The sequence below is a fragment of the Hordeum vulgare genome, chromosome 6H, assembly GCF_904849725.1.
Source record: "Hordeum vulgare subsp. vulgare chromosome 6H, MorexV3_pseudomolecules_assembly, whole genome shotgun sequence".
NCBI lineage: Eukaryota > Viridiplantae > Streptophyta > Magnoliopsida > Poales > Poaceae > Hordeum > Hordeum vulgare.
Window position 1 is genome coordinate 22,873,494 of NC_058523.1, and position 24,985 is coordinate 22,898,478.

At 46.7% G+C, this 24,985-nt stretch overlaps 1 protein-coding gene across 1 annotated transcript; it reads left to right on the top strand.

Annotated features, from left to right (window-relative positions):
* The first annotated feature begins 7,113 nt into the window (after nucleotides 1-7,113).
* LOC123402223 lies at nucleotides 7,114-8,516 on the top strand. Its single transcript, XM_045096117.1, has 2 exons — nucleotides 7,114-7,695; nucleotides 7,813-8,516. Exons 1-2 carry the CDS (start codon nucleotides 7,207-7,209, stop codon nucleotides 8,149-8,151), a joined length of 828 nt encoding a protein of 275 aa, XP_044952052.1. The 5' UTR covers nucleotides 7,114-7,206; the 3' UTR covers nucleotides 8,152-8,516.
* Nucleotides 8,517-24,985: the final 16,469 nt, after the last annotated feature.

The window sequence follows — 24,985 nt, forward strand, 5'->3', positions numbered from 1 at the left end:
GCCTTTTGCCATACCACAGTTCGTATGGTGTCGTCTCAACGGATTTTGATGGTGCCCTATTTAAAGTGAATGCAGCTGTTTCTAATGCATAACCCCAAAATGATAATGGCAAATCGGTAAGAGACATCATAGATCGCACCATCTCTAATAAAGTACGATTACGGCGTTCGGACAGACCATTACGCTATGGTGTTCCAGGCGGTGTCAATTGTGAAACAATTCCACATTGTCTTAAGTGAGCATCAAACTCGAAACTCGGATATTCACCCCCACGATCAGACCGTAGGAACTTGATCTTCTTGTTACGATGATTTTCAACTTCACTCTGAAATTGCTTGAACTTTTCAAATGTTTGAGACTTGTGCTTCATTAAGTAGACATAACCATATCTACTCAAATCGTCAGTGAAGGTGAGAAAATAACGATATCCGCCGCGTGCCTCTACGCTCATCGGACCACACACATCGGTATGTATGATTTCCAACAAGTCACTTGCACGCTCCATTGTTCCGGAGAACGGAGTTTTAGTCATCTTGCCCATGAGGCATGGTTCGCACGTGTCAAGTGAATCAAAGTCAAGTGACTCCAAAAGTCCATCGGCATAGAGTTTCTTCATGCGCTTTACACCAATATGACCTAAGCGGCAGTGCCACAAAAATATGGCGCTATCATTGTTAACTCTAACTCTTTTGGTCTCAATGTTATGTATGTGTGTATCACTATCAAGATTCAATATGAACAATCCTCTCACATTGGGTGCATGACCATAAAAGATGTTACTCATAGAAATAGAACAACCATTATTCTCTGACTTAAAAGAGTAACCGTCTCGCAATAAACAAGATCCAGATATAATGTTCATGCTCAACGCATGCATTAAATAACAATGATTCAAGTTCATAACTAATCCTGATGGTAACTGAAATGAAACTGTGCCGACGGCGATTGCATCAACCTTGGAACCATTTCCTACGCGCATCGTCACTTCATCTTTCGCCAGCCTTCGTCTATTCCGCAGTTCCTGTTTTGAGTTGCAAATATGAACAACAGAACCGGTATCGAATACCCAGGCACTACTACGAGAGCCGGTTAAGTACACATCAATAACATGTATATCAAATATACCTGATTTTTCTTTGGCCGCCTTCTTATCAGCCAGATACTTGGGGCAATTGCGCTTCCAATGACCCATACCCTTGCAATAGTAACACTCTGTTTCAGGCTTAGGTCCAGCTTTGAGTTTCTTCGTCGGATTGGCAATAGGCTTGCCGCTCTTCTTTGAATTACCCTTCTTGCCTTTGCCGTTTCTCTTGAAACTAGTGGTCTTATTCACCATCAACACTTGATGCTCTTTACGGAGTTCAGACTCTGCGACTTTCAGCATCGCAAACAACTCGCCGGGAGACTTGTTCATCCCTTGCATGTTGTAGTTCAACACAAAGCCTTTATAGCTTGGCGGCAGTGATTGAAGGATTCTGTCAGTGATAGCTTCTTGCGGGAGTTCAATCCCCAGCTCAGCTAGACGGTTTGAGTACCCAGACATTTTGAGCACATGTTCACTGACAGACGAGTTCTTCTCCATCTTGCAAGCATAGAATTTATCGGAGGTCTCATACCTCTCGATCCGGGCGTTCTTCTGAAAGATAAACTTCAACTCTTGGAACATCTCAAATGCTCCATGACGCTCAAAGCGACGTTGAAGTCCCGGTTCTAAGCCATACAAGACTGCACATTGAACTACTGAGTAGTCCTCCTTACGTGCTAACCAAGCGTTCTTAACATCCTGATCAGCCGTAGCGGGTGGTTCATCTCCTAGCGCAGCATTAAGGACATAATCCTTCTTCCCAGCTTGTAAGATTAGCTTAAGATTACGAGCCCAGTCTACAAAGTTGCTTCCATCATCTTTCAACTTAGCTTTCTCTAGGAACGTATTAAAATTCAGGGTGACTGTCGCGTGAGCCATGATCTACAACACAAATATATTCAAAGTGGACTTAGACTATGTTCAAGATAATTAGAGTTTAACTTAATCAAATTACTCGCTAAACTCCCACTCAAAAAGTACATCTCTCTAGTCATTTGAGTGGTTCATGATCCACTTACACTAGCTCAAGTCCGATCATCACGTGAGTTGAGCATAGTTTCAGTGGTAAGCATCCCCATGCTAATCATATCATCTATATGATTCATGATCGACCTTTCGGTCTCATGTGTTCCGAGGCCATGTCTGCACATGCTAGGCTCGTCAAGCTTAAACCGAGTGTTCCGCGTGCGCAACTGTTTTGCACCCGTTGTATGTGAACGTTGAGTCTATCACACCCGATCATCACGTGGTGTCTTGAAACGACGATCTGTAGCAACGGTGCACAGTCGGGGAGAACACAATTTCGTCTTGAAATTTTAGTGAGAGATCACCTCATAATGCTACTGTCGTTCTAAGCAAAATAAGGTGCATAAAAGGATTAACATCACATGTAATTCATAAGTGACATGATATGGCCATCATCACGTGCTCCTTGATCTCCATCACCAAACACCGGCATGATCTTCTTGTCACCGGCGCCACACCATGATCTCCATCAACGTGTCGCCATCGGGGTTGTCGTGCTACTCATGCTATTACTACTAAAGCTACATCCTAGCAAAATAGTAAACGCATCTGCAAGCACAAACGTTAGTTATAAAGACAACCCTATGGCTCCTGCCGGTTGCCGTACCATCGACGTGCAAGTCGATATTATCTATTACAACATGATCATCTCATACATCCAATATATCACATCACATCGTTGGCCATATCACATCACAAGCATACCCTGCAAAAACAAGTTAGACGTCCTCTAATTTTGTTGTTGCATGTTTTACGTGGTGACCATGGGTATCTAGTAGGATCGCATCTTACTTACGCAAATACCACAACGGAGATATATGAGTTGCTATTTAACCTCATCCAAGGACCTCCTCGGTCTGATCCGATTCAACTAAAGTTGGAGAAACTGACACCCGCCAGTCATCTTTGAGCAACGGAGTTACTCGTAGCGATGAAACCAGTCTCTCGTAAGCGTACGAGTAATGTCGGTCCGAGCCGCTTCGATCCAACAATACCGCGGAATCAAGAAAAGACTAAGGAGGTCAGCAAAACGCACATCATCGCCCACAAAAACTTTTGTGTTCTACTCGAGAAGACATCTACGCATGAACCTAGCTCATGATGCCACTGTTGGGGAACGTCGCATGGGAAACAAAAACTTTCCTACATGCACGAAGACCTATCATGGTGATGTCCATCTACGAGAGGGGATGTGTGATCTACGTACCCTTGTAGACCGTACAGCAGAAGCGTTAGTGAACGCGGTTGATGTAGTGGAACGTCCTCACGTCCCTCGATCTGCCCCGCGAACTATCCCGCGATCAGTCCCACGATCTAGTGCCGAACGGACGGCACCTCCGCGTTCAGCACACGTACAGCTCGACGATGATCTCGGCCTCCTTGATCCAGCAAAAGAGACGGAGAGGTAGAAGAGTTCTCCGGCAGCGTGATGGCGCTCCGTAGGTTGGTGATGATCTCGTCTCAACAGGGCTCCGCCCGAGCTCCGCACAAACGCGATCTAGAGGTAAAACCGTGGAGATATGTGGTCGGGCTGCCGTGGCAAAGTTGTCTCAAATCAGCCCTAAAACCCCACTATATATAGGAGGGAGAGGGAGAGCCTTGCCTTGGGGTCCAAGGACTCCCAAGGGGGTCGGCCGAGCCAAGGGGGAAGGTCTCCCCCCCAAACCGAGTCCTACTTGGTTTGGAAGGTGGAGTCCTTCTTCCCTTTCCCACCTCCTCCTTTTTTTTTCTTTTCTCTTTGATTTTTCTTCCAATGCGCATAGGGCTCTTTTGGGCTGTCCCACCAGCCCACTAAGGGCTGGTGCGCCACCCTCAATGCCTATGGGCTTCCCCGGGGTGGGTTGCCCCCCGGTGAACTCCCGGAACCCATTCGTCATTCCCGGTACATTCCCGGTAACTCCGAAAACCTTCCGGTAATCAAATGAGGTCATCCTATATATCAATCTTCGTTTCCGGACCATTCCGGAAACCCTCGTGACGTCCGTGATCTCATCCGGGACTCCGAACAACATTCGGTAACCAACCATATAACTCAAATACGCATAAAACAACGTCGAACCTTAAGTGTGCAGACCATACGGGTTCGAGAACTATGTAGACATGACCCGAGAGACTCCTCGGTCAATATCTAATAGCGGGACCTGGATGCCCATGTTGGATCCTACATATTCTATGAAGATCTTATTGTTTGAACCTCAGTGCCAAGGATTCATATAATCCCGTATGTCATTCCCTTTGTCCTTCGGTATGTTACTTGTCTGAGATTCGATCGTCAGTATCCGCATACCTATTTCAATCTCGTTTACCGGCAAGTCTCTTTACTCGTTCCGTAATACAAGATCCCGTAACTTACACTAAGTCACATTGCTTGCAAGGCTTGTGTGTGATGTTGTATTACCGAGTGGGCCCCGAGATACCTCTTCGTCACACGGAGTGACAAATCCCAGTCTCGATCCATACTAACTCAACGAACACCTTCGGAGATACCTGTAGAGCATCTTTATAGTCACCCAGTTACGTTGCGACGTTTGATACACACAAAGTATTCCTCCGGTGTTAGTGAGTTATATGATCTCATGGTCATAGGAACAAATACTTGACACACAGAAAACAGTAGCAATAAAATGACACGATCAACATGCTACGTCTATTAGTTTGGGTCTAGTCCATCACGTGATTCTCCTAATGACGTGATCCAGTTATCAAGTAACAACACCTTGTTCATAATCAGAAGACACTGACTATCGTTGATCAACTGACTAGCCAACTAGAGGCTTGCCAGGGACAGTGTTTTGTCTATGTATCGACACATGTATATAAGTCTTCATTCAATACAATTATAGCATGGATAATAAACGATTATCTTGATACAGGAATTATAATAATAACTATGTTTATTATTGCCTCTAGGGCATAATTCCAACAGATTCATCGATAATCTGATCATAAATCCACAATTCATCGGATCTCGACAAACACACCGCAAAAGAAGATTAGATCGGATAGATCTCCATGAAGATCATGGAGAACTTTGTATTGAAGATCCAAGAGAGAGAAGAACTCATCTAGCTACTAGCTATGGACCCGTAGGTCTATGGTGAACTACTCACGCATCATCGGAGAGGTCATGGTGTTGATGAAGAAGTCCTCCGTATCTGAATCCCCCCTCCGGCAGGGCACCAAAACGTGTCCCAGATGGGATCTTGCGGAGACAGAAGCTTGCGGCGGTAGAAAAGTACTTTCGATGATCTCCTGATTTTTTCTGGAATTTTAGGGAATTTATAGGCGAAAGACCTAGGGCAGAGGAGGCCCAGGGAGCCCACAAGCCTGGGAGGCGCGACCCCCTGGCCGCGGCTAGGGGGCTTGTGGGGTCCCTGATGGCCCCCTGCCCTGATTCTCACGCTTCTTGATCTTTTTCTGTTTCAGAAAAAATCTTTTTGACAGTTTCGTTCCGTTTGGACTCCGTTTAAAATTTTCCTTTGAAAGGGGTCAAGCATGGAAAAACAGAAACTGACACTTGGCACTGAGTTAATAGGTTAGTCTCAAAAAAGATATAAAAGGCATACAAAACATCTAAAGTTTGACAAGATAATAGCATGAAACCATCAAAAATTATAGATACGTTGGAGACGTATCACACGCTGGTCTCCAGGAAGATAAGGTTGACAGTTGATGGGCCCCAAGAAAACGTGGGTGTGCATCCAAGCCAACTCATCCGAGTCTGCATGCGAGCAAAGCGTACAGTACGATTCAGTTCCATCGGACGTCTCGCGACGCGGTCGATGTAGCTAGAAATCAGCCGGTTAAAGTTAAACATTTTCCATACTCTAATTAAAACACCCTGAAAATCTTTGTCTCCCTTAGATCTTAGGAAAGTAACTTAGGTAACGAATAATTTCCCTTTGGTTTGGAGATTCTTCAATTGACAATGTGGTCCTCAACCTGCATCCTTTCACACACAAAAAACTACATCCGACAGTTTCTCTAGCAGTATGGAAGAGCCCCGGACTCATTGCTAGGATTCTGCTAGCGAGACATCGTCCACCGGTAGAAAGTTTGATGGTAGTGATGGAACGGTTACACTATGCAATTAAGGTCCTGTTTGGAATCAGTCAGATTATATATCCAGTTTTTATAACCTATTCTGTCTTCAAACAAGACAGATTATGGTGTAGATTATAAAAAACTAGATAGACAGATTATTAAAAACTCATAATTTACTCTATCACAGCTAGAATTAAATTATTGATTGCTAATGACCCATTACCCTTGTAAAATTGAAGATAATTACATTTCTAACACCCCCATCCTCCTGTTTAAAAAAAGCTCAAGACACACAAATCATTATGCAATGTAAAACTTGGATTACAATTTATATAATCTGACGTCCAAACATGTCGACTAAGATTATTTTTATAAACCAGATTATATAATCTATCTTCATAATCCAGATTATCATAATTTAGTGCGGGTTCAAACAGGGCCTAAAACGGTTGTCGGCACGACCGATCAATCGCGGGCACTGGTCGACTGACGATTAGCATCCGCCTGCTATTGATTTATTATATGTTTGTATCCTTTGACGCTTCACTCTAAATCCATAAAACCACTCTTTACAAAAAAAAACATGACATTCATACTAATATCAAATTGGTGTAGGAGGGTGAGACATCGAGGCGAAACTCAAAAAGGAACGAAGAAGAGCGCCAGTTACGACTGAGCTGGGCCATCACCCACGGCGCCGTTTGTTTGTTTTTTTTGAGGAACACGCCATAGACCGGTCTTAAGCTAACGTGTCAGTCCCACGCGCCACTCGCTTCCCCGTCGGCCCGATCGGCCCGGAAAGGCCCAACGGACAGTGACGCCTTGATACGGCGATCCCCGTCGCCGTCGGCCCGGAAGACGCCGGAAACCGGGCCCGGCCGAAACCGCTGCCGCGCGCGTGGACGCCACGCCGCCTGTCGTCTCGTCTCCTCTCCCCCAACCAACCACACCGAGCTCACGCTCGCCCGCTCGTTCGTTTCCTTATCTCCACTCCTCCACCTCCCTCCACCCCAGCCACCAGTCCAGGACGCACGCACGCAGCTCGAACGCCCATGGCCGCGCCAATGGCCTCGCCGCTCACGGCCGTCGCCCGCGCCGCCCGCCTCCACCCCGTCTCCTGCTCCGCCTCCTCCTCTTCCAAGAACTCCAAACAGTCGCCGTCGTCGTCGTCGTCGTCTGCTGCTGTGCCGTCGCTCAGGTCTGCCGCGGCGGTGGCGGTGCCGCTGCTGGCGGCGCTGCCGGCGCCGGACGCGCTGGCGGTGGGCGGCGAGCTGGGGATCATCGAGGGCCGGACCGTCGCGCTGCTGCACCCGGCCATCATGGGCGGCCTCTTCGCCTACACGCTCTGGGCGGGCTACCTCGGCTGGCAGTGGCGCCGCGTCCGCACCGTGCAGGACGAGATCACCGAGCTCAAGAAGCAGGTCCGCCCGGCCGCCGCCGCCGCCACCCCCGCCGCGGTCGGTGCCGGGGACTCCGCCGCCCCGCCCCGTCCCCCCGCCGCCAAGTCCCCCACCGAGATCAAGATCGACGAGCTCAGCGAGGTAAGTGACCAGCATAACATTCGCCTTCGAGCTCGAGCGAGCTCGTTCGACTTGCTTACAATGGCGCCGTGACTGGAACTGATTGCTCTGTTCCGTCGCCATGCATGGACGACGCAGGAGAGGAAGAAGCTGGTGAAGGGCGGGTTCCGGGACCGGCACTTCAACGCGGGGTCGATCCTGCTGGGCCTGGGCGTGACGGAGTCCGTCGGCGGCGCGCTCAACACATGGCTCCGCACCGGCAAGCTCTTCCCGGGCCCGCACCTGTTCGCGGGGGCGGCCATCACCGTGCTCTGGGCGGCGGCGGCGGCGCTGGTGCCGGCCATGCAGAAGGGGAACGAGACGGCCAGGAGCCTGCACATCGCGCTCAACACCATCAACGTGCTGCTCTTCATCTGGCAGATCCCCACGGGGCTCGAGATCGTCGGCAAGGTCTTCGAGTTCACCAACTGGCCATGAGCTCCGCCCCCAACCGGCGGGGCCGTTTGCTTCGTCTCTCTCTGTTCATAAGACGATCGTTAGCTGACTTTGAAGTTGCAAGTTTTGATGTTACGAGTAAATAACAAACGAATTCGCAGGGTTTGTTTCTTTGTACGGAAAACGGAATCGCCATTGCTCAATCAGAGCTAAAGCACATCCGAGGCCAGTGTGTGAGGAAATGTGCCGGGTTGTCCTTTTTTCGATTATTAGGGGTCCTTTTTGTACCACCTTTGGTAGTAACAACATCCATAGCCGGACGTAGCAAATCCGGTCGTCTTTATATAGGTGAACGAGTCCGTCTCCGTTGATAATGCTGAATCACACTCAAATGTCTATTTTTACAAGTGAATACCTCATTTACAAATTCTTAAATCCATGCAATTACAAGTAACGTCAAACTTAGTCTAAATCTTCACAAGGTACTCCAAAGCCTTGTTGTTCTCCTTCGTGTCCACATCCGCTGGTCATGAATCCCGGCAAGTGAAGGTGCAGTCGCCGCCAAGAAAGAATAGGATATGACACATGGATTGGCCGACATAGATATGGTACACAAAGCGCCGACATCTTCCATGCCCTATTCTTTTTGGTCGGAACCCGTGGTATGTACGTAGTCAGTTGAGGTGAGGTCGATAATACACGTGGATGGGACGGCGTGTCTCGTCCAAGGTGACGTGTGACTCCGCATCCACGACCTATGCACCGAAGGCTGCTACGACATCCCGCGCCCTCTGCCTTGGACAGTGGGCACGCCTCGCGTCCGCAGTTCAACACCTCGCCTTTGCATCGAATGTGTTGTGAGGAATGTCATCGTCGACCTTTGATGCGGAGCCCGATGCCGCAGGAACGTCATGACATTGAAGGGGTTGCAGCGCCAAGCGATGGTCACCGTGTCCGACGAGGTCGGTCTCATGCACCTCTAGCACCAATGGATCCGAGTTTCATTTGCGCAAACGCAATGGATTCCCGGCAAATTGAGTTCGACCGTGGTTGGGCGGACTCCTGTCGGGAGCGACGAAGAGCCATGCGAATGACCATCTCCTTCTCGTTCCGGCATGGGACTAGTGTTGGATATATGCCCTAGAGGCAATAATAAAATAGTTATTATTATATTCCATTGTTCAAGATAATCATTTATTATCCATGCTAGAATTGTATTGATTGAAAACTCAAATACATGTGTGGATACATAGACAACACACTGTCCCTAGTAAGTCTCTAATGAACTAGCTCGTTGATTAAAGATAGTTAAGGTTTTCTGACCATAGACATGAGTTGTCATTTGATAACGTGATCACATCATTAGGAGAATGATGTGATGGACAAGACCCAAACTATAAACGTAACATATGATCGTGTCAGTTTACTGCTACTGCTTTCTGTATGTCAAGTATCTGTTCCTATAACCTTGAGATCATGTAACTCTTGGACACCGGAGGAATGTCTTGTGTGTATCAAACGTCACAGTGTAACTGGGTGACTATAAAGGTGTTGTACAGGTATCTCCGATGGTGTCTGTTGGGTTGGCGTGAATCGAGATTGGGTTTTGTCACTCCGTATGGCGGAGAGGTATCTCTGGGCTCACTCCGTAATACAACATCATAATGAGCTTGCAAGCAATGTGACTAAGGAGTTGGTCACAAGATTTTGTATTACGGAACGAGTAAATAGACTTGCCGATAACAAGATTGAGCTAGGTATGAAGATACCGATGATCGAATCTCCGGCAAGTAACATACCGATGGAGAAAGGAAATAGCATACGGGATTGATTGAATCCTTGACATTGAGGTTGGAACTGTTGGGGAACGTTGCATTGGAAACAAAAAATTTCCTACGCACACGAAGATATATCATGGTGATGATCATCTACGAGAGGGAGATTGCATCTACATACCCTTGTAGATCGCTGAGCGGGAAGCGTTAAGAAACGCGGTTGATGTAGTGGAACGTCTTCGTGATCCAAATCGCCGCCGTCCCACAATCCGTCCCGATCTAGTACCGAACGGACGACACCTCCGCGTTCAGCACATGTACAACTCGATGATGATCTCCGCCTTCTTGATCCAACAAGAGAGACGGGCAAGTAGATGTGTTCTCTGACAGCGTGATGGCGCGCCAGTGGTGGTAATGATCTTATTCCTGCAGGGCTTCGCCTAAGCACCGCAGAAATCCTATCTAGGGGAAGAACTATGAAGTAGAGGTTTAGGATTGCACGTGCCAAAGTTGTGTCTCAAAAACCCTAAAACCTCTAGTATATATAGGAGGAACCAAGGGGTGGGGCTTGCCTCCTATTCCAAGTAGGAGGGCTTTGGCCGAGGGAGGAGAGGAGGGATCCTCCTCCAATTCGGTTTGGAGGGAGGAGTCCCTTCCTTCCTTCCCACCTCCTTTTTTCCCTTTTGCCTTGTTTTTTCTCCTTGGCCGAAATAGCCCTATTGGGTTGGCTTCACCAGCCCACTAAGGGCTGGTGTGACACCCATGGGCCTATTAGATTCTCTTCCGGGTGGGTGGCCCCTCCCGGTAAAACCCCGAAACCCATTCGTCACTCCCAGTACACTGTTGACAATGCCCGAAATCTTTTCGGAAGCCAAATGCAACAATCCTATATGTCAATCTTCGTTTCCGGACCATTCCGAAAACCCTCGTGACGTCTGGGATCTCATCCGAGACTCCGAACAAAACTTCAATCACCAGCACCTATAACTCAGCTATACCAAAACGTCACCGAACCCTTTGTCAGCATACTGGATTGACAAAACCTTCGGGTTGTATCATATACAACTCTTCCTTAAGAAACCCATTAAGGAACACCGTTTTGACATCCATCTCCCAGAATTCATAATCGAAAAATGCAGCTACTGCTAATATGATTCGAACGAACTTAAGCATCGCTACGGGCGAGAATGTATCATCTAGTCAACTCCTTGAACTTGTGAAAAACCCTTTGCCACAAGTCGAGCTTTATAAACGGTCACATTACCGTCTGCGTCCGTCTTCTTTTTAAAGATCCATTTGTTCTGAATAGCCTTGCGACCTTCAGGCAATACTTCCAAAGTCCACACTTTGTTTCCATACATAGATCCTATCTTGGATTTCATGGCCTCTAACCATCTGTTGGAATCTGGGCCCACCATTGCTTCTCCATAATTTGCAGACTCATTGTTGCCTAACAACATGATAAATAAGACAGGATTCCCGTACCACTCATGAGCAGTACGTACTCTTGTCGACCTGCGAGGTCCGACAGTAACTTGATCTGAAGCTTCATGATCATCATCATTAGCTTCCTCTTCAACCGGTGTCACCTCAACAGAAATTTCTTTCTGCCCTGCTGTCGTGGTTTTGTCACGGCAGATGTCCTCGTGAAAGGACTTAGTGGTGGAGCCATCGCACCTTGGTGGCGACTCAAAGGGGTTGATCGGAAGCAAGATAGAGATTTACCCAGGTTCGGCCCCTCGTGAGGAGGTAAAGGCCTACGTCCTGCTTGGTGTTTGTATTGATGGTGTCTCGATTACAAGGGGGCGTAACTCGCCTGACCTAGCACTCGATGATTTCTAACCTGCCCTCTCCTTCCCTGGGACTCGCCTTTATATACAGGTCGAGCCCTTAGGGTTTACAAGAGTCCTTGCCTTTACACAAATCGTGATTCTTTCTATCTCTAAGTCGCCATCTTTCCAAGACTTGTAGATCTTCCCAGCGGTGGATTCTTCCCAAAGATCTTGAACCGCCATCTGGCTCCCGGCCTTACCGGGCCAAAGCCTGAACCACTTGAGGATGAGTCGCCAGCTTGGTGACCCGGCCCAACTAGGGTGGGTTACCCAACAGATAATATCCCCAACATTAGGCCCCAGATTGACTTGAATTTATGCACGCCAATATTCCCACCCAGTTAGGGGTGACTCATCCCACTCCTTTTATGCACCATGCATTTAAACCGCCATCTGTTGCGGAGATACCCAAGTCGCCGAACCACTTCTTGTTGGCATCTCCTTATCCCTTTAATCTCGGAAGAGATAATGACGTAATCCCCAACGGATCCTTCGGCACTGATATCCCGAAAATTTTGGGCGCCATCATGGCGAATCTTTATCCTATTTGGCAGTTCCCGCTCGTGGCGCCTTGATTCCTGCGCCTGACCTAATAAATAGGCGGTGGGAGGAGGCAGGGCACATTTCCACCTACCTGTCCTGTCGTCCTCTTCTTCCTCGCGACCGCACCGAGAGCTTCGTCGCTGCCCGAAGACCTCCGTCTCCGGCCGCCGTATCCGACGCATCCCGACGCCCGCTGAACGCGCAACACTTGCCGCGGATCTTCCTCGGTCACCTCCAGTCGCCATCACCAGGTCAGTCTTCCGCCATTAGAGGCAGATCTTTAGTTCTTCGAAGTTCATGTCCGCCGGTTTCCTAGAAAACCTTGAACGCCTCCATAGTTGCTGGTTAGTTTATGATGACAACAGTAGGCACAGTAGCATCTACCATACCCTTAGTTGACTAGCTTCGGTTTGAAAATCTAGAAAGGTTTTCGTCAGATCAGCTTCACTGTGTTCATCCTAGCCATATGATGTTCTTCTTTATCCAGGCTTTTCTCATTCATTTTTGCTTGCTCCGTAGATCTACATGTTACTGCCTGTCGTATGAAACGTGTTTGTAGATCCATACTTCACCATTTGAGCGAACACCTCTAGAGCTCTGAGCCATCTCTCTTAAGTAGTAGAAAATTCATAAATCGCCCTGGTACTCTGACCCGGCCCATTGTTGGCGAGTCAACAAACTCCCTTGGTCACCTAACAAATGTTTGACGAGTCAATGGATCTTTTAACCATTCGGTAGGCGCTCGGCGAGTTTATTTACCCGTAATTTCTCCCTTTGTAGCATGGGTACCGTTTTCAAAGCCGATTGGCTCCCGACCAAAGTTGATGAAGTTCTTCTCAACAACTGTGTGAAGACGGGGAATCTTGACCCAAAAGAGGTTATCGGTTGGCGTTATGGGTTAGGAGAAGAGATTCCCAACCCGAAAGAAGGGGAAATAGTTGTTTTTGTTGAGTACCTCGAACAGGGATTTAAGCCGCCAGGATCAAAATTCCTCAGAGACGCCATGACCTTCATGAATGTCCGCCTCCAAGACTTAGGGCCTAACTCGATGAGCAACTTATGTCAGTTCCAAGTGTTCTGTGAAGCCTACTTGCGGATGGAACCTTCGGTTCCTTTGTTCTGGTATTTCTTTCGTTTGAATCGCCAGACATAATTTTCCAATGGCCCAAGCTTGAAACTTGGAGGCGTCAATGTTCAACGCCGCAGGGACAGTCCGTTCCCGTCACTCACCATGCCAAGCCATCCCAAAGGCTGGGGCGAGTCTTGGTTTTACTGCCAGGAAACTTCTCCTGAGGGTGAGAACAAGCTCCTTGGCTATAGGGAAGAACCTCTTCCAACAAACTTCAAACTCCCACAGAAGCTTACTGAAGAAGAGGAGTCAGATTTTATCCCAGTGCTATCCGAGTTAAGATCTCTGACAAACAACTGTTGGAAATATGCCCTAGAGGCAATAATAAATTAGTTATTATTATATTTATTAGTTCATGATAATCGTTTATTATCCATGCTATAATTGTATTGATTGGAAACACAGTGCATGTGTGGATACATAGGCAAAACACTGTCCCTGGCAAGCCTCTAGTTGACTAGCTCGTTGATCAAAGATGGTCAAGGTTTCCTGACCATAGGCAAGTGTTGTCACTTGATAACGGGATCACATCATTAGGAGAATCATGTGATGGACTAGACCCAAACTAATAGACGTAGCATGTTGATCGTGTCATTTTGTTGCTACTGTTTTCTGCGTGTCAAGTATTTGTTCCTATGACCATGAGATCATATAACTCACTGACACCGGAGGAATGCTTTGTGTGTATCAAACGTCACAACGTAACTGGGTGACTATAAAGATGCTCTACAGGTATCTCCGAAGGTGTTCGTTGAGTTAGTATGGATCGAGACTGGGATTTGTCACTCCGTGTGACGGAGAGGTATCTCGGGACCCACTCGGTAATACAACATCACACACAAGCCTTGCAAGCAATGTGACTTAGTGTAAGTTGCGGGATCTTGTATTACGGAACGAGTAAAGAGATTTGCCGGTAAACGAGATTGAAATAGGTATGCGGATACTGACGATCGAATCTCGGGCAAGTAACATACCGAAGGACAAAGGGAATGGCATACGGGATTATATGAATCCTTGGCACTGATGTTCAAACGATAAGATCTTCGTACAATATGTAGGATCCAATATGGGCATCCAGGTCCCGCTATTGGATATTGACCGAGGAGTCACTCGGGGTCATGTCTACATAGTTCTTGAACCCGCAGGGTCTGCACACTTAAGGTTCAACGTTGTTTTATGCGTATTTGAGTTATATGGTTGGTTACCGAATGTTGTTTGGAGTCCTGGATGAGATCACGGACGTCACGAGGGTTTCCGGAATGGTCCGGAAACGAAGATTGATATATAGGATGACCTCATTTGATTACACGAAGGTTTTCGGAGTTACCAGGAATGTACCGGGAATGATGAATGGGTTCCGGGTGTTCACCGGGGGGGGGGGGGGGGCAACCCACCCTGGGGAAGCCCATAGGCCTTGGGGGTGGCGCACCAGCCCTTAGTGGGCTGGTGGGACAGCCCAAGTAGGCCCTATGCGCCATAGGAAGAAAATCAAAGAGAAAAAGAAAAAAAAAGAGGAGGTGGGAAAAGGGGGAAGGACTCCTCCTTCCAAACCTAGTTGGACTCGGTTTGGAAGGGGAGGGTTGCCCCCCTTGGCTCGGTCGAACCCCTTGGGGGTCCTTGGACCCCAAGGCAAGGCTGCCCCTCTTCCCCCTATATATACGGAGGTTTTAGGGCTGATTTGAGACAACTTTGCCACGGCAGCCCGACCACATATCTCCACGGTTTTACCTCTAGATCGCGTTTTTGCGGAGCTCGGGCGGAGCCCTGCTGAGATAAGATCCTCACCAACCTCCGGAGCACCGTCACGCTGCCGGAGAACTCATCTACCTCTCCGTCTCTCTTGCTGGATCAAGAAGGCCGAGATCATCGTCGAGCTGTACGTGTGCTGAACGCGGAGGTGCCGTCCGTTCGGCACTAGATCGTGGGACTGATCGCGGGACGGTTCGCGGGGCGGATCGAGGGACGTGAGGACGTTCCACAACATCAACCGCGTTCACTAACGCTTCTGCTGTGCGGTCTACAAGGGTATGTAGATCAGATATCCCCTCTCGTAGATGGACATCACCATGATAGGTCTTCGTGCGCGTAGGAAATTTTTTGTTTCCCATGCGACGTTCCCCAACAGTGGCATCATGAGCTAGGTTCATGCGTAGATGTCTTCTCGAGTAGAACACAAAAGTTTTTGTGGGCGGTGATGTGCGTTTTGCTGCCCTCCTTAGTCTTTTATTGATTCCGCGGTATTGTTGGATTGAAGCGGCTTGGACCGACATTACTCGTACGCTTACAAGAGACTGTTTTCATCGCTACGAGTAACCCCGTTGCTCGAAGATGACTGGCAAGTGTCAGTTTCTCCAACTTTAGTTGAATCGGATTTGACCGAGGAGGTCCTTGTATAAGGTTAAATAGCAATTCGTATATCTCCGTTGTGGTGTTTGCGTAAGTAAGATGCGATCCTACTAGATACCCATGGTCACCACGTAAAACATGCAACAACAAAATTAGAGGACGTCTAACTTGTTTTTGCAGGGTATGCTTGTGATGTGATATGGCCAACGATGTGATGTGATATATTGGATGTATGAGATGATCATGTTCTAATAGATAATATCGACTTGCGCGTCGATGGTACGGGAACCGGCAGGAGCCATAGGGTTGTCTTTAAACTAACGTTTGTACTTGCAGATGCGTTTACTATTTTTCTAGGATGTAGCTTTAGTAGTAATAGCATGAGTAGCACGACAAACCCGATGGCGACACGTTGATGGAGATCATGGTGTGGCGCCGGTGACAAGAAGATCGTGCCGGTGCTTTGGTGATGGAGATCAAGGAGCACGTGATGATGGCCATATCATGTCACTTATGAATTGCATGTGATGTTAATCCTTTTATGCACCTTATCTTGCTTAGAACGACGGTAGCATTATGAGGTGATCTCTCACTAAAATTTCAAGACGAAATTGTGTTCTCCCCGACTGTGCACCGTTGCGCCAGTTCTTCGTTTCGAGACACCACGTGATGATCGGGTGTGATAGACTCAACGTTCACATACAACGGGTGCAAAACAGTTGCACACGCGGAACACTCGGGTTAAGCTTGACGAGCCTAGCATGTGCAGACATGGCCTCGGAACACATGAGACCGAAAGGTCGAGCATGAATCGTATAGTTGATATGATTAGCATAGAGATGCTTACCACTGAAACTATTCTCGACTCACGTGATGATCGGACTTGAGATAGTGGATTTGGATCATGTACCACTCAAATGACTAGAGAGATGTACTTTTTGAGTGGGAGTTCTTAAGTAATATGATTAATTGAACTAATTGTCATGAACATAGTCTAAAGGTCTTTGCGAATTACGATGTAGCTTGCGCTATAGCTCTACTGTTTTTTATATGTTCCTAGAGAAAATTTAGTTGAAAGTTGATAGTAGCAAACTTTGCAGAGGATTGTCCTCGTTGCTGTGCAGAAGGCTTATGTCCTTAATGCACCACTCGGTGTGCTGCATCGCAAGCGTCGTCTATAGATGCTATGATCATCCGACATACACGTTTCTGATGATTACACGATAGTTCAGTGCAAAATACTTAATGGCTTAGAAGCAAGGCGCCGAAGACGTTTTGAAACGTCACGGAACATAAGTGATGTTCTAAAGAGATGAAATTTCGATTTCATGCTTGTGCCCTTGTTAAGAGGTACGAGACCTCCGACAAGATTCTTTCTCCACAAAGTAAAGGAGAAAAACTCAATCGTTGAGCATGTGCTCAGATTGTCTGAGTACGACAATCGCTTGAATCAAGTGGGAGTTAATCTTCCAGATGAGATAGTGATGGTTCTCCAAAGTCACTGCCACCAAGCTGTGAGAGCTTCGTGATGAACTATAACATATCAAGGATAGATACAATGATCCTTGAGTGATTCGCGATGTTTGACACTGCGAAAGTAGAAATCAAGAAGGAGCATCAATAGTTGATGGTTAGTAAAACCATTAAGTTTCAAGAAAGGCAAGGGCTAGAAGGGATACTTCGTGAAACGGCAAAACAGTTGCTGCACTAATGAAGAGACCCAAGATTAAACCCAAACCCGAGGCTAAGTGCTTCTGTAATGAGGGGAACAGTCACTGAGGCGGAGCAACTCTAGATACTTGGTAGATAAGAAGGCTGGCAAAAGTCAAAAGAAGTATATTTGATATACATGATGTTGATGTGTAATTTACTAGTACTCCTAGTAGCACGAGGGTATTGGATACCGGTTCGGTTGCTAAGTGATTAGTAACATGAAATGATAGCTACGACATAAACGGAGACTAGCTAAAGGCGAGGTGACAATACGTGTTGGAAGTGTTTCCAAGATTGATATGATCAAAATGTCGCACGCTCCCTCTACCATCGGGATTGGTGTTAAACCTAAATAATTGTTATTTGGTGCTTGCGTTAAGCATGAACATGATTAGATCGTGTTTATTGCAATACGATTATTCATTTAAAGAGAATAATGGTTACTCTATTTGCTTGAATAATCACCTTCAATGGTTTATTGAATCTCGATCGTAGTGTTACACATGTTCATGATATTGGTGCCAAAAGACACGAGGTAATGATGATAGTACCACTTACTTGTGGCACTGCCGCTTGAGTCATGTTGGTATAAATTGCATGTAGAGGCTCCATGCTGATGGATCTTTATACTCACTTGATTTTGAATCACTAGTGACATGCAAATCATACCACAGGAGCAAGGCCTTGTTTTTCATTGAGATGAAACTGTTGGAAATATGCCCTAGAGGCAATAATAAATATAGTTATTATTATAATTCCTGTATCAAGATAATAGTTTATTATCCATGCTATAATTGTATTGAATGAAGACTCATTTACATGTGGGATACATAGACAAAACACCGTCCCTAGCATGCCTCTAGTTGGCTAGCCAGTTGATCAATAATAGTCAGTGTCTTCTGATTATGAACAAGGTGTTGTTGCTTGATAACTGGATCACGTCATTGGGAGAATCACGTGATGGACTAGACCCAAACTAATAAACGTAGCATGTTGATCGTGTCATTTTGTTGCTACTGTTTTCTGCGTGTCAAGTATTTGTTCCTATGACCATGAGATCATATAACTCACTGACACCGGAGGAATGCTTTGTGTGTATCAAACGTCGCAACGTAACTGGGTGACTATAAAGATGCTCTACAGGTATCTCCGAAGGTGTTAGTTGAGTTAGTATGGATCAAGACTGGGATTTGTCACTCCGTGTGACGGAGAGGTATCTCGGGGCCCACTCGGTAATACAACATCACACACAAGCCTTACAAGCAATGTGACTTAGTGTAAGTTGCGGGATCTTGTATTACGGAACGAGTAAAGAGACTTGCCGGTAAACGAGATTGAAATAGGTATGCGGATACTGACGATCAAATCTCGGGCAAGTAACGTACCGAAGGACAAAGGGAATGACATACGGGATTATACGAATCCTTGGCACTGAGGTTCAAACGATAAGCTGTTAGTAGAATATGTAGGATCCAATATGGGCATCCAGGTCCCGCTATTAGATATTGACCGAGGAGTCTCTCGGGTCATGTCTACATAGTTCTCGAACCCGCAGGGTCTGCACACTTAAGGTTCGACGTTGTTTTATGCGTATTTGAGTTATATGGTTGGTTACCGAATGTTGTTCGGAGTCCCGGATGAGATCACGGACGTCACGAGGGTTTCCGGAATGGTCCAGAAACGAAGATTGATATATAGGATGACCTCATTTGATTACCGGAAGGTTTTCGGAGTTACCGGGAATGTACCGAGAATGACGAATGGGTTCCGGGAGTTCACCGGGGGGGCAACCCACCCCGGGGAAGCCCATAGGCCTTGGGGGAGACACACCAGCCCTTAGTGGGCTGGTGGGACAGCCCACAAGTGCTCTATGCGCCAAGAGAAGAAAAATCAAGAGGAAAAAAAAGGAGGAGGTGGGAAGGAAGGGGGACTCCCTCCCACCAAACCTAGTCCAACTCGGTTTGGGGGGGGGGGGAGAGTCCTCCCCCTTGGCTCGGCCGACTCCTTGGGGGTCCTTGGACCCCAAGGCAAGGCCCCCCTCCCTCCCACCTATATATACGGAGGTTTTAGGGCTGATTTGAGACAACTTTTGCCACGGCAGCCCGACCACATACCTCCACGGTTTTCCCTCTAGATCGCGTTTCTGCGGAGCTCGGGCGGAGCCCTGCTGAGACAAGGTCATCACCAACCTCCGGAGCGCCGTCACGCTGCCGGAGAACTCTTCTACCTCTCCGTCTCTCTTGCTGGATCAAGAAGGCCGAGATCATCGTCGAGCTGTACGTGTGCTAAACGTGGAGGTGCCGTCCGTTCGGTACTAGATCGTGGGACTGATCGCGGGATTGTTCGCGGGGCGGATCGAGGGACGTGAGGACGTTCCACTACATCAACCGCGTTCTCTAACGCTTCTGCTGTACGATCTACAAGGGTACGTAGATCACTCATCCCCTCTCGTAGATGGACATCACCATGATAGGTCTTCGTGCGTGTAGGAAAATTTTTGTTTCCCATGCGACGTTCCCCAACAGTGGCATCATGAGCTAGGTTCATGCGTAGATGTCTTCTCGAGTAGAACACAAAAGTTTTTGTGGGCGGTGATGTGCGTTTTGCTGCCCTCCTTAGTCTTTTCTTGATTCCGCGGTATTGTTGGATTGAAGCGGCTTGGACCGACATTACTCGTACGCTTACGAGAGACTGGTTTCATCGTTACGAGTAACCCCCTTTGCTCAAAGATGACTGGCAAGTGACGGTTTCTCCAACTTTAGTTGAATCGGATTTGACCGAGGAGGTCCTTGGATGAGGTTCAATAGCAACTCATATATCTCCGTTGTGGTTTTTGCGTAAGTAAGATGCGATCCTACTAGATACCCTTGGTCACCACGTAAAACATGCAACAACAAAATTAGAGGACGTCTAACTTGTTTTTGCAGGGTATGATTGTGATGTGATATGGCCAACGATGTGATGTGATATATTGGATGTATGAGATGATCATGTTGTAATAGAAATATCGACTTGCACGTCGATGGTACGGCAACCCGCAGGAGCCATAGGGTTGTCTTTATACTAACGTTTGTGCTTGCAGATGCGTTTACTATTTTGCTAGGATGTAGCTTTAGTAGTAGTAGCATAAGTAGCACGACAACCCGGATGGCAACACGTTGATGGATGATCATGGTGTGGCGCCGGTGACAAGAAGATCGTGCCGGTGCTTTGGTGATGGAGATCAAGAAGCACGTGATGATGGCCATATCATGTCACATATGAATTGCAGGTGATGTTAATCCTTTTATGCACCTTATTTTGCTTAGAACGACGGTAGAGTTATGAGGTGATCTCTCACTAAAATTTCAAGACGAAATTGTGTTCTCCCCGACTGTGCACCGTTGCTACAGTTCGTCGTTTCGAGACACCACGTGATGATCGGGTGTGATAGACTCAACGTTCACATACAACGGGTGCAAAACAGTTGCGCACGCGGAACACTCGGGTTAAGCTTGACGAGCCTAGCATGTGCAGACATGGTCTCGGAACACATGAGACCTAAAGGTCGATCATGAATCATATAGTTGATATGATTAGCATAGGGATGCTTACCACTGAAACTATACTCAACTCACGTGATGCTCGGACTTGGGATAGTGTAAGTGGATCATGAACCACTCAAATGACTAGAGAGATGTACTTTTTGAGTGGGAGTTTAGCATATAATTTGATTAAGTTGAACTCTAATTGTCTTGAACATAGTCTAAGTCCACTTTGAATATATTTGTGTTGTAGATCATGGCTCACGCAACTGTCATCCTGAATTTTAATACGTTCCTAGAGAAAGCTAAGTTGAAAGATGATGGAAGCAACTTTGTAGACTGGGCTCGTAATCTTAAGCTAATCTTACAAGCTGGGAAGAAGGATTATGTCCTTAATGCTGCGTTAGGAGATGAACCACCCGCTACGGCTGATCAGGATGTTAAGAACGCTTGGTTAGCACGTAAGGAGGACTACTCAATAGTTCAATGTGGAGTCTTGTATGGCTTAGAACCGGGACTTCAACGTCGCTTTGAGCGTCATGGAGCATTTGAGATGTTCCAGGAGTTGAAGTTTATCTTTCAGAAGAACGCCCGGATCGAGAGGTATGAGACCTCCGATAAATTCTATGCTTGCAAGATGGAGGAAAACTCGTCTGTCAGTGAACATGTGCTCAAAATGTCTGGGTACTCAAACCGTCTAGCTGAGCTGGGGATTGAACTCCCGCAAGAGGCTATCACTGACAGAATCCTTCAATCACTGCCGCCAAGCTGTAAAGGCTTTGTGTTGAACTACAACATGCAAGGGATGAACAAGTCTCCCGGCGAGTTGTTTGCGATGCTGAAAGTCGCAGAGTCTGAACTCCGTAAAGAGCATCAAGTGTTGATGGTGAGCAAGACCACTAGTTTCAAGAGAAACGACAAAGGCAAGAAGGGCAATTCGAAGAAGAGCAGCAAGCCTGTTGCCAATCCGCCGAAGAAACCCAAGGCTGGACCTAAGCCTGAAACAGAGTGCTTCTATTGCAAGGGTATGGGTCACTGGAAGCGCAATTGCCCCAAGTATCTGGCAGATAAGATGGCGGGCAAAGAAAAATCAGGTATATTTGATATACATGTTATTGATGTGTACTTAACCGGCTCTCGTAGTAGTGCCTGGGTATTCGATACCAGTTCTGTTGCTCACATTTGCAACTCGAAACAGGAACTGCGGAATAGGCGAAGGCTGGCGAAAGATGAAGTGACGATGCGCGTAGGAAATGGTTCCAAGGTTGACGCAATCGCCGTCGGCACAGTGTCACTTCAACTACCATCGGGATTAGTGATGAACTTAAATCATTGTTACTTAGTGCCTGCGTTGAGCATGAACATTATATCTGGATCTTGTTTATTGCGAGACGGTTACTCTTTTAATTCTGAGAATAATGGTTGTTCTATTTCTATGAGTAACATCTTTTATGGTCATGCACCGAATGTGAGAGGATTGTTCATATTGAATCTTGATAGCGATACGCATATACATAACATTGAGACCAAAAGAGTTAGAGTAAACAATGATAGCGCCATATTTTTGTGGCACTGTCGTTTAGGTTATATTGGTGTAAAGCGCATGAAGAAACTCCATGCTGATGGACTTTTGGAGTCACTTGACTTTGATTCACTTGACGCGTGCGAACCATGCCTCATGGGCAAGATGACTGAAACTCCGTTCTCCGGAACAATGGAGCGTGCAAGTGACTTGTTGAAAATCATACATACTGATGTGTGTGGTCCAATGACCGTAGAGGCACGCGGCGGATATCGTTATTTTCTCACCTTCACTGACGATTTAAGTAGATATGGTTATGTCTACTTGATGAAGCACAAGTCTGAAACATTTGAAAAGTTCAAGCAATTTCAGAGTGAAGTGGAAAATCATCGTAACAAGAAGATCAAATTCCTACGGTCTGATCGTGGGGGTGAATATCTGAGTTTCGAGTTTGGTGCTCACTTAAGACAATGTGGAATTGTTTCGCAGTTAACACCGCCTGGAACACCACAGCGTAATGGTGTGTCCGAACGTCGTAATCGTACTTTGTTAGAGATGGTGCGATCTATGATGTCTCTTACTGATTTGCCGTTATCATTTTGGGGTTATGCATTAGAAACAGTTGCATTCACTTTAAATAGGGCACCATCAAAATCCGTTGAGACGACACCATACGAACTGTGGTATGGCAAGAGCCAAAGTTGTCGTTTCTTAAGGTTTGGGGATGTGATGCTTATGTCAAAAAGCTTCAGCCTGAAAAGCTGGAACCCAAAGCGGAAAAGTGCGTCTTCATAGGTTACCCAAAAGAGACAGTTGGGTACACCTTCTATCTCAAATCCGAGGGCAAAGTGTTTGTTGCTAAAAATGGAGCTTTTCTCGAGAAGGAGTTTCTCTCAAGAGAATTGAGTGGGAGGAAGATAGAACTTGACGAGGTTGTCGAACCTCTCATCCCTCTGAATGGTGGCGCAGGGCAAGGGGAAACCCCTGTCATTGCGACGCCGGTTGAGGAGGAAGTTGATGATGATGATCATGAAACTCCAGTTGAAATTTCTGTCGAACCACGCAGGTCGACGAGACCACGTGCTGCTCCAGAGTGGTACGGTAATCCCGTCTTATCAATCATGTTGTTGGACAACAATGAACCTGCGAATTATGAAGAAGCAATGGTGGGCCCAGATTCCAACAAATGGCTAGAAGCCATGAAGTCCGAGATAGGATCCATGTATGAGAACAAAGTGTGGACTTTGGAGGTACTGCCTGAGGGCCGCAAGGCTATTCAGAACAAATGGATCTTTAAGAGGAAGACGGACGCTGACGGTAATGTGACCGTTTATAAAGCTCGACTTGTGGCAAAGGGTTTTTCACAAGTTCAAGGGATTGACTACGATGAGACATTCTCATTCGTAGCGATGCTTAAGTCCATCAGAATCATGTTAGCAATAGCTGCATTTTTCGATTATGAAATCTGGCAGATGGATGTCAAAACGGCGTTCCTTAACGGTTTCCTTAAGGAAGAGTTGTATATGATGCAACCCGAAGGTTTTGTCGATCCTAAAGAATGCTAACAAGGTGTGCAAGCTCCAGCGATCCATTTATGGACTGGTGCAAGCATCTCGGAGTTGGAACAAACGCTTTGATGAGGTGATCAAAGCATTTGGGTTTATACAAGTGGTTGGAGAATCTTGTATTTACAAGAAAGTGAGTGGGAGTTCTGTGGCGTTTCTAATATTATATGTGGATGACATATTACTGATTGGAAACAACGTAGAGCTTTTGGAGAGCATAAAAGGTTACTTGAATAAAAGTTTCTCTATGAAGGACCTAGGAGAAGTTGCTTACATTCTAGGCATTAAGATCTATAGGGATAGATCAAAACGCCTGATAGGACTTTCACAAAGCACATACCTTGATAAAGTTTTGAAGAGGTTCAAAATGGAACAGTCCAAGAAAGGGTTCTTGCCAGTTTTACAAGGTACGAGATTGAGTAAGACTCAGTGCCCAGCAACTGATGAAGATAGAGAGCATATGCGCTCAGTCCCCTATGCTTCAGCCATAGGTTCTATCATGTATGCGATGTTGTGCACTAGACCGGATGTTAGCCTGGCCATAAGTATGGCAGGTAGGTTCCAGAGTAATCCAGGAGTGGATCACTGGACAGCGGTCAAGAATATCCTGAAGTACCTGAAAAGGACTAAGGAGATGTTTCTCATGTATGGAGGTGACGAAGAGCTCGCTGTAAAAGGTTACGTCAATGCAAGCTTTGACACAGATCCGGACGACTCTAAGTCGCAAACCGGATACGTATTTATTCTTAATGGGGGTGCAGTAAGCTGGTGCAGTTCCAAGCAAAGCGTCGTAGCAGATTCTACATGTGAAGCGGAGTATATGGCTGCCTCGGAGGCGGCTAAGGAGGGTGTCTGGATGAAGCAGTTCATGACGGATCTTGGAGTGGTGCCAAGCGCACTGAATCCAATAACCTTGTTCTGTGACAA

Coding starts and splice junctions, on each gene's coding strand:
- LOC123402223 (XM_045096117.1), top strand. CDS start 7,207: ATGGCCGCGCCAATGGCCTCGCCGCTCACGGCCGTCGCCCGCGCCGCC. Junction 7,696..7,812: donor AGATCGACGAGCTCAGCGAG/GTAAGTGACCAG, acceptor TGGACGACGCAG/GAGAGGAAGAAGCTGGTGAA.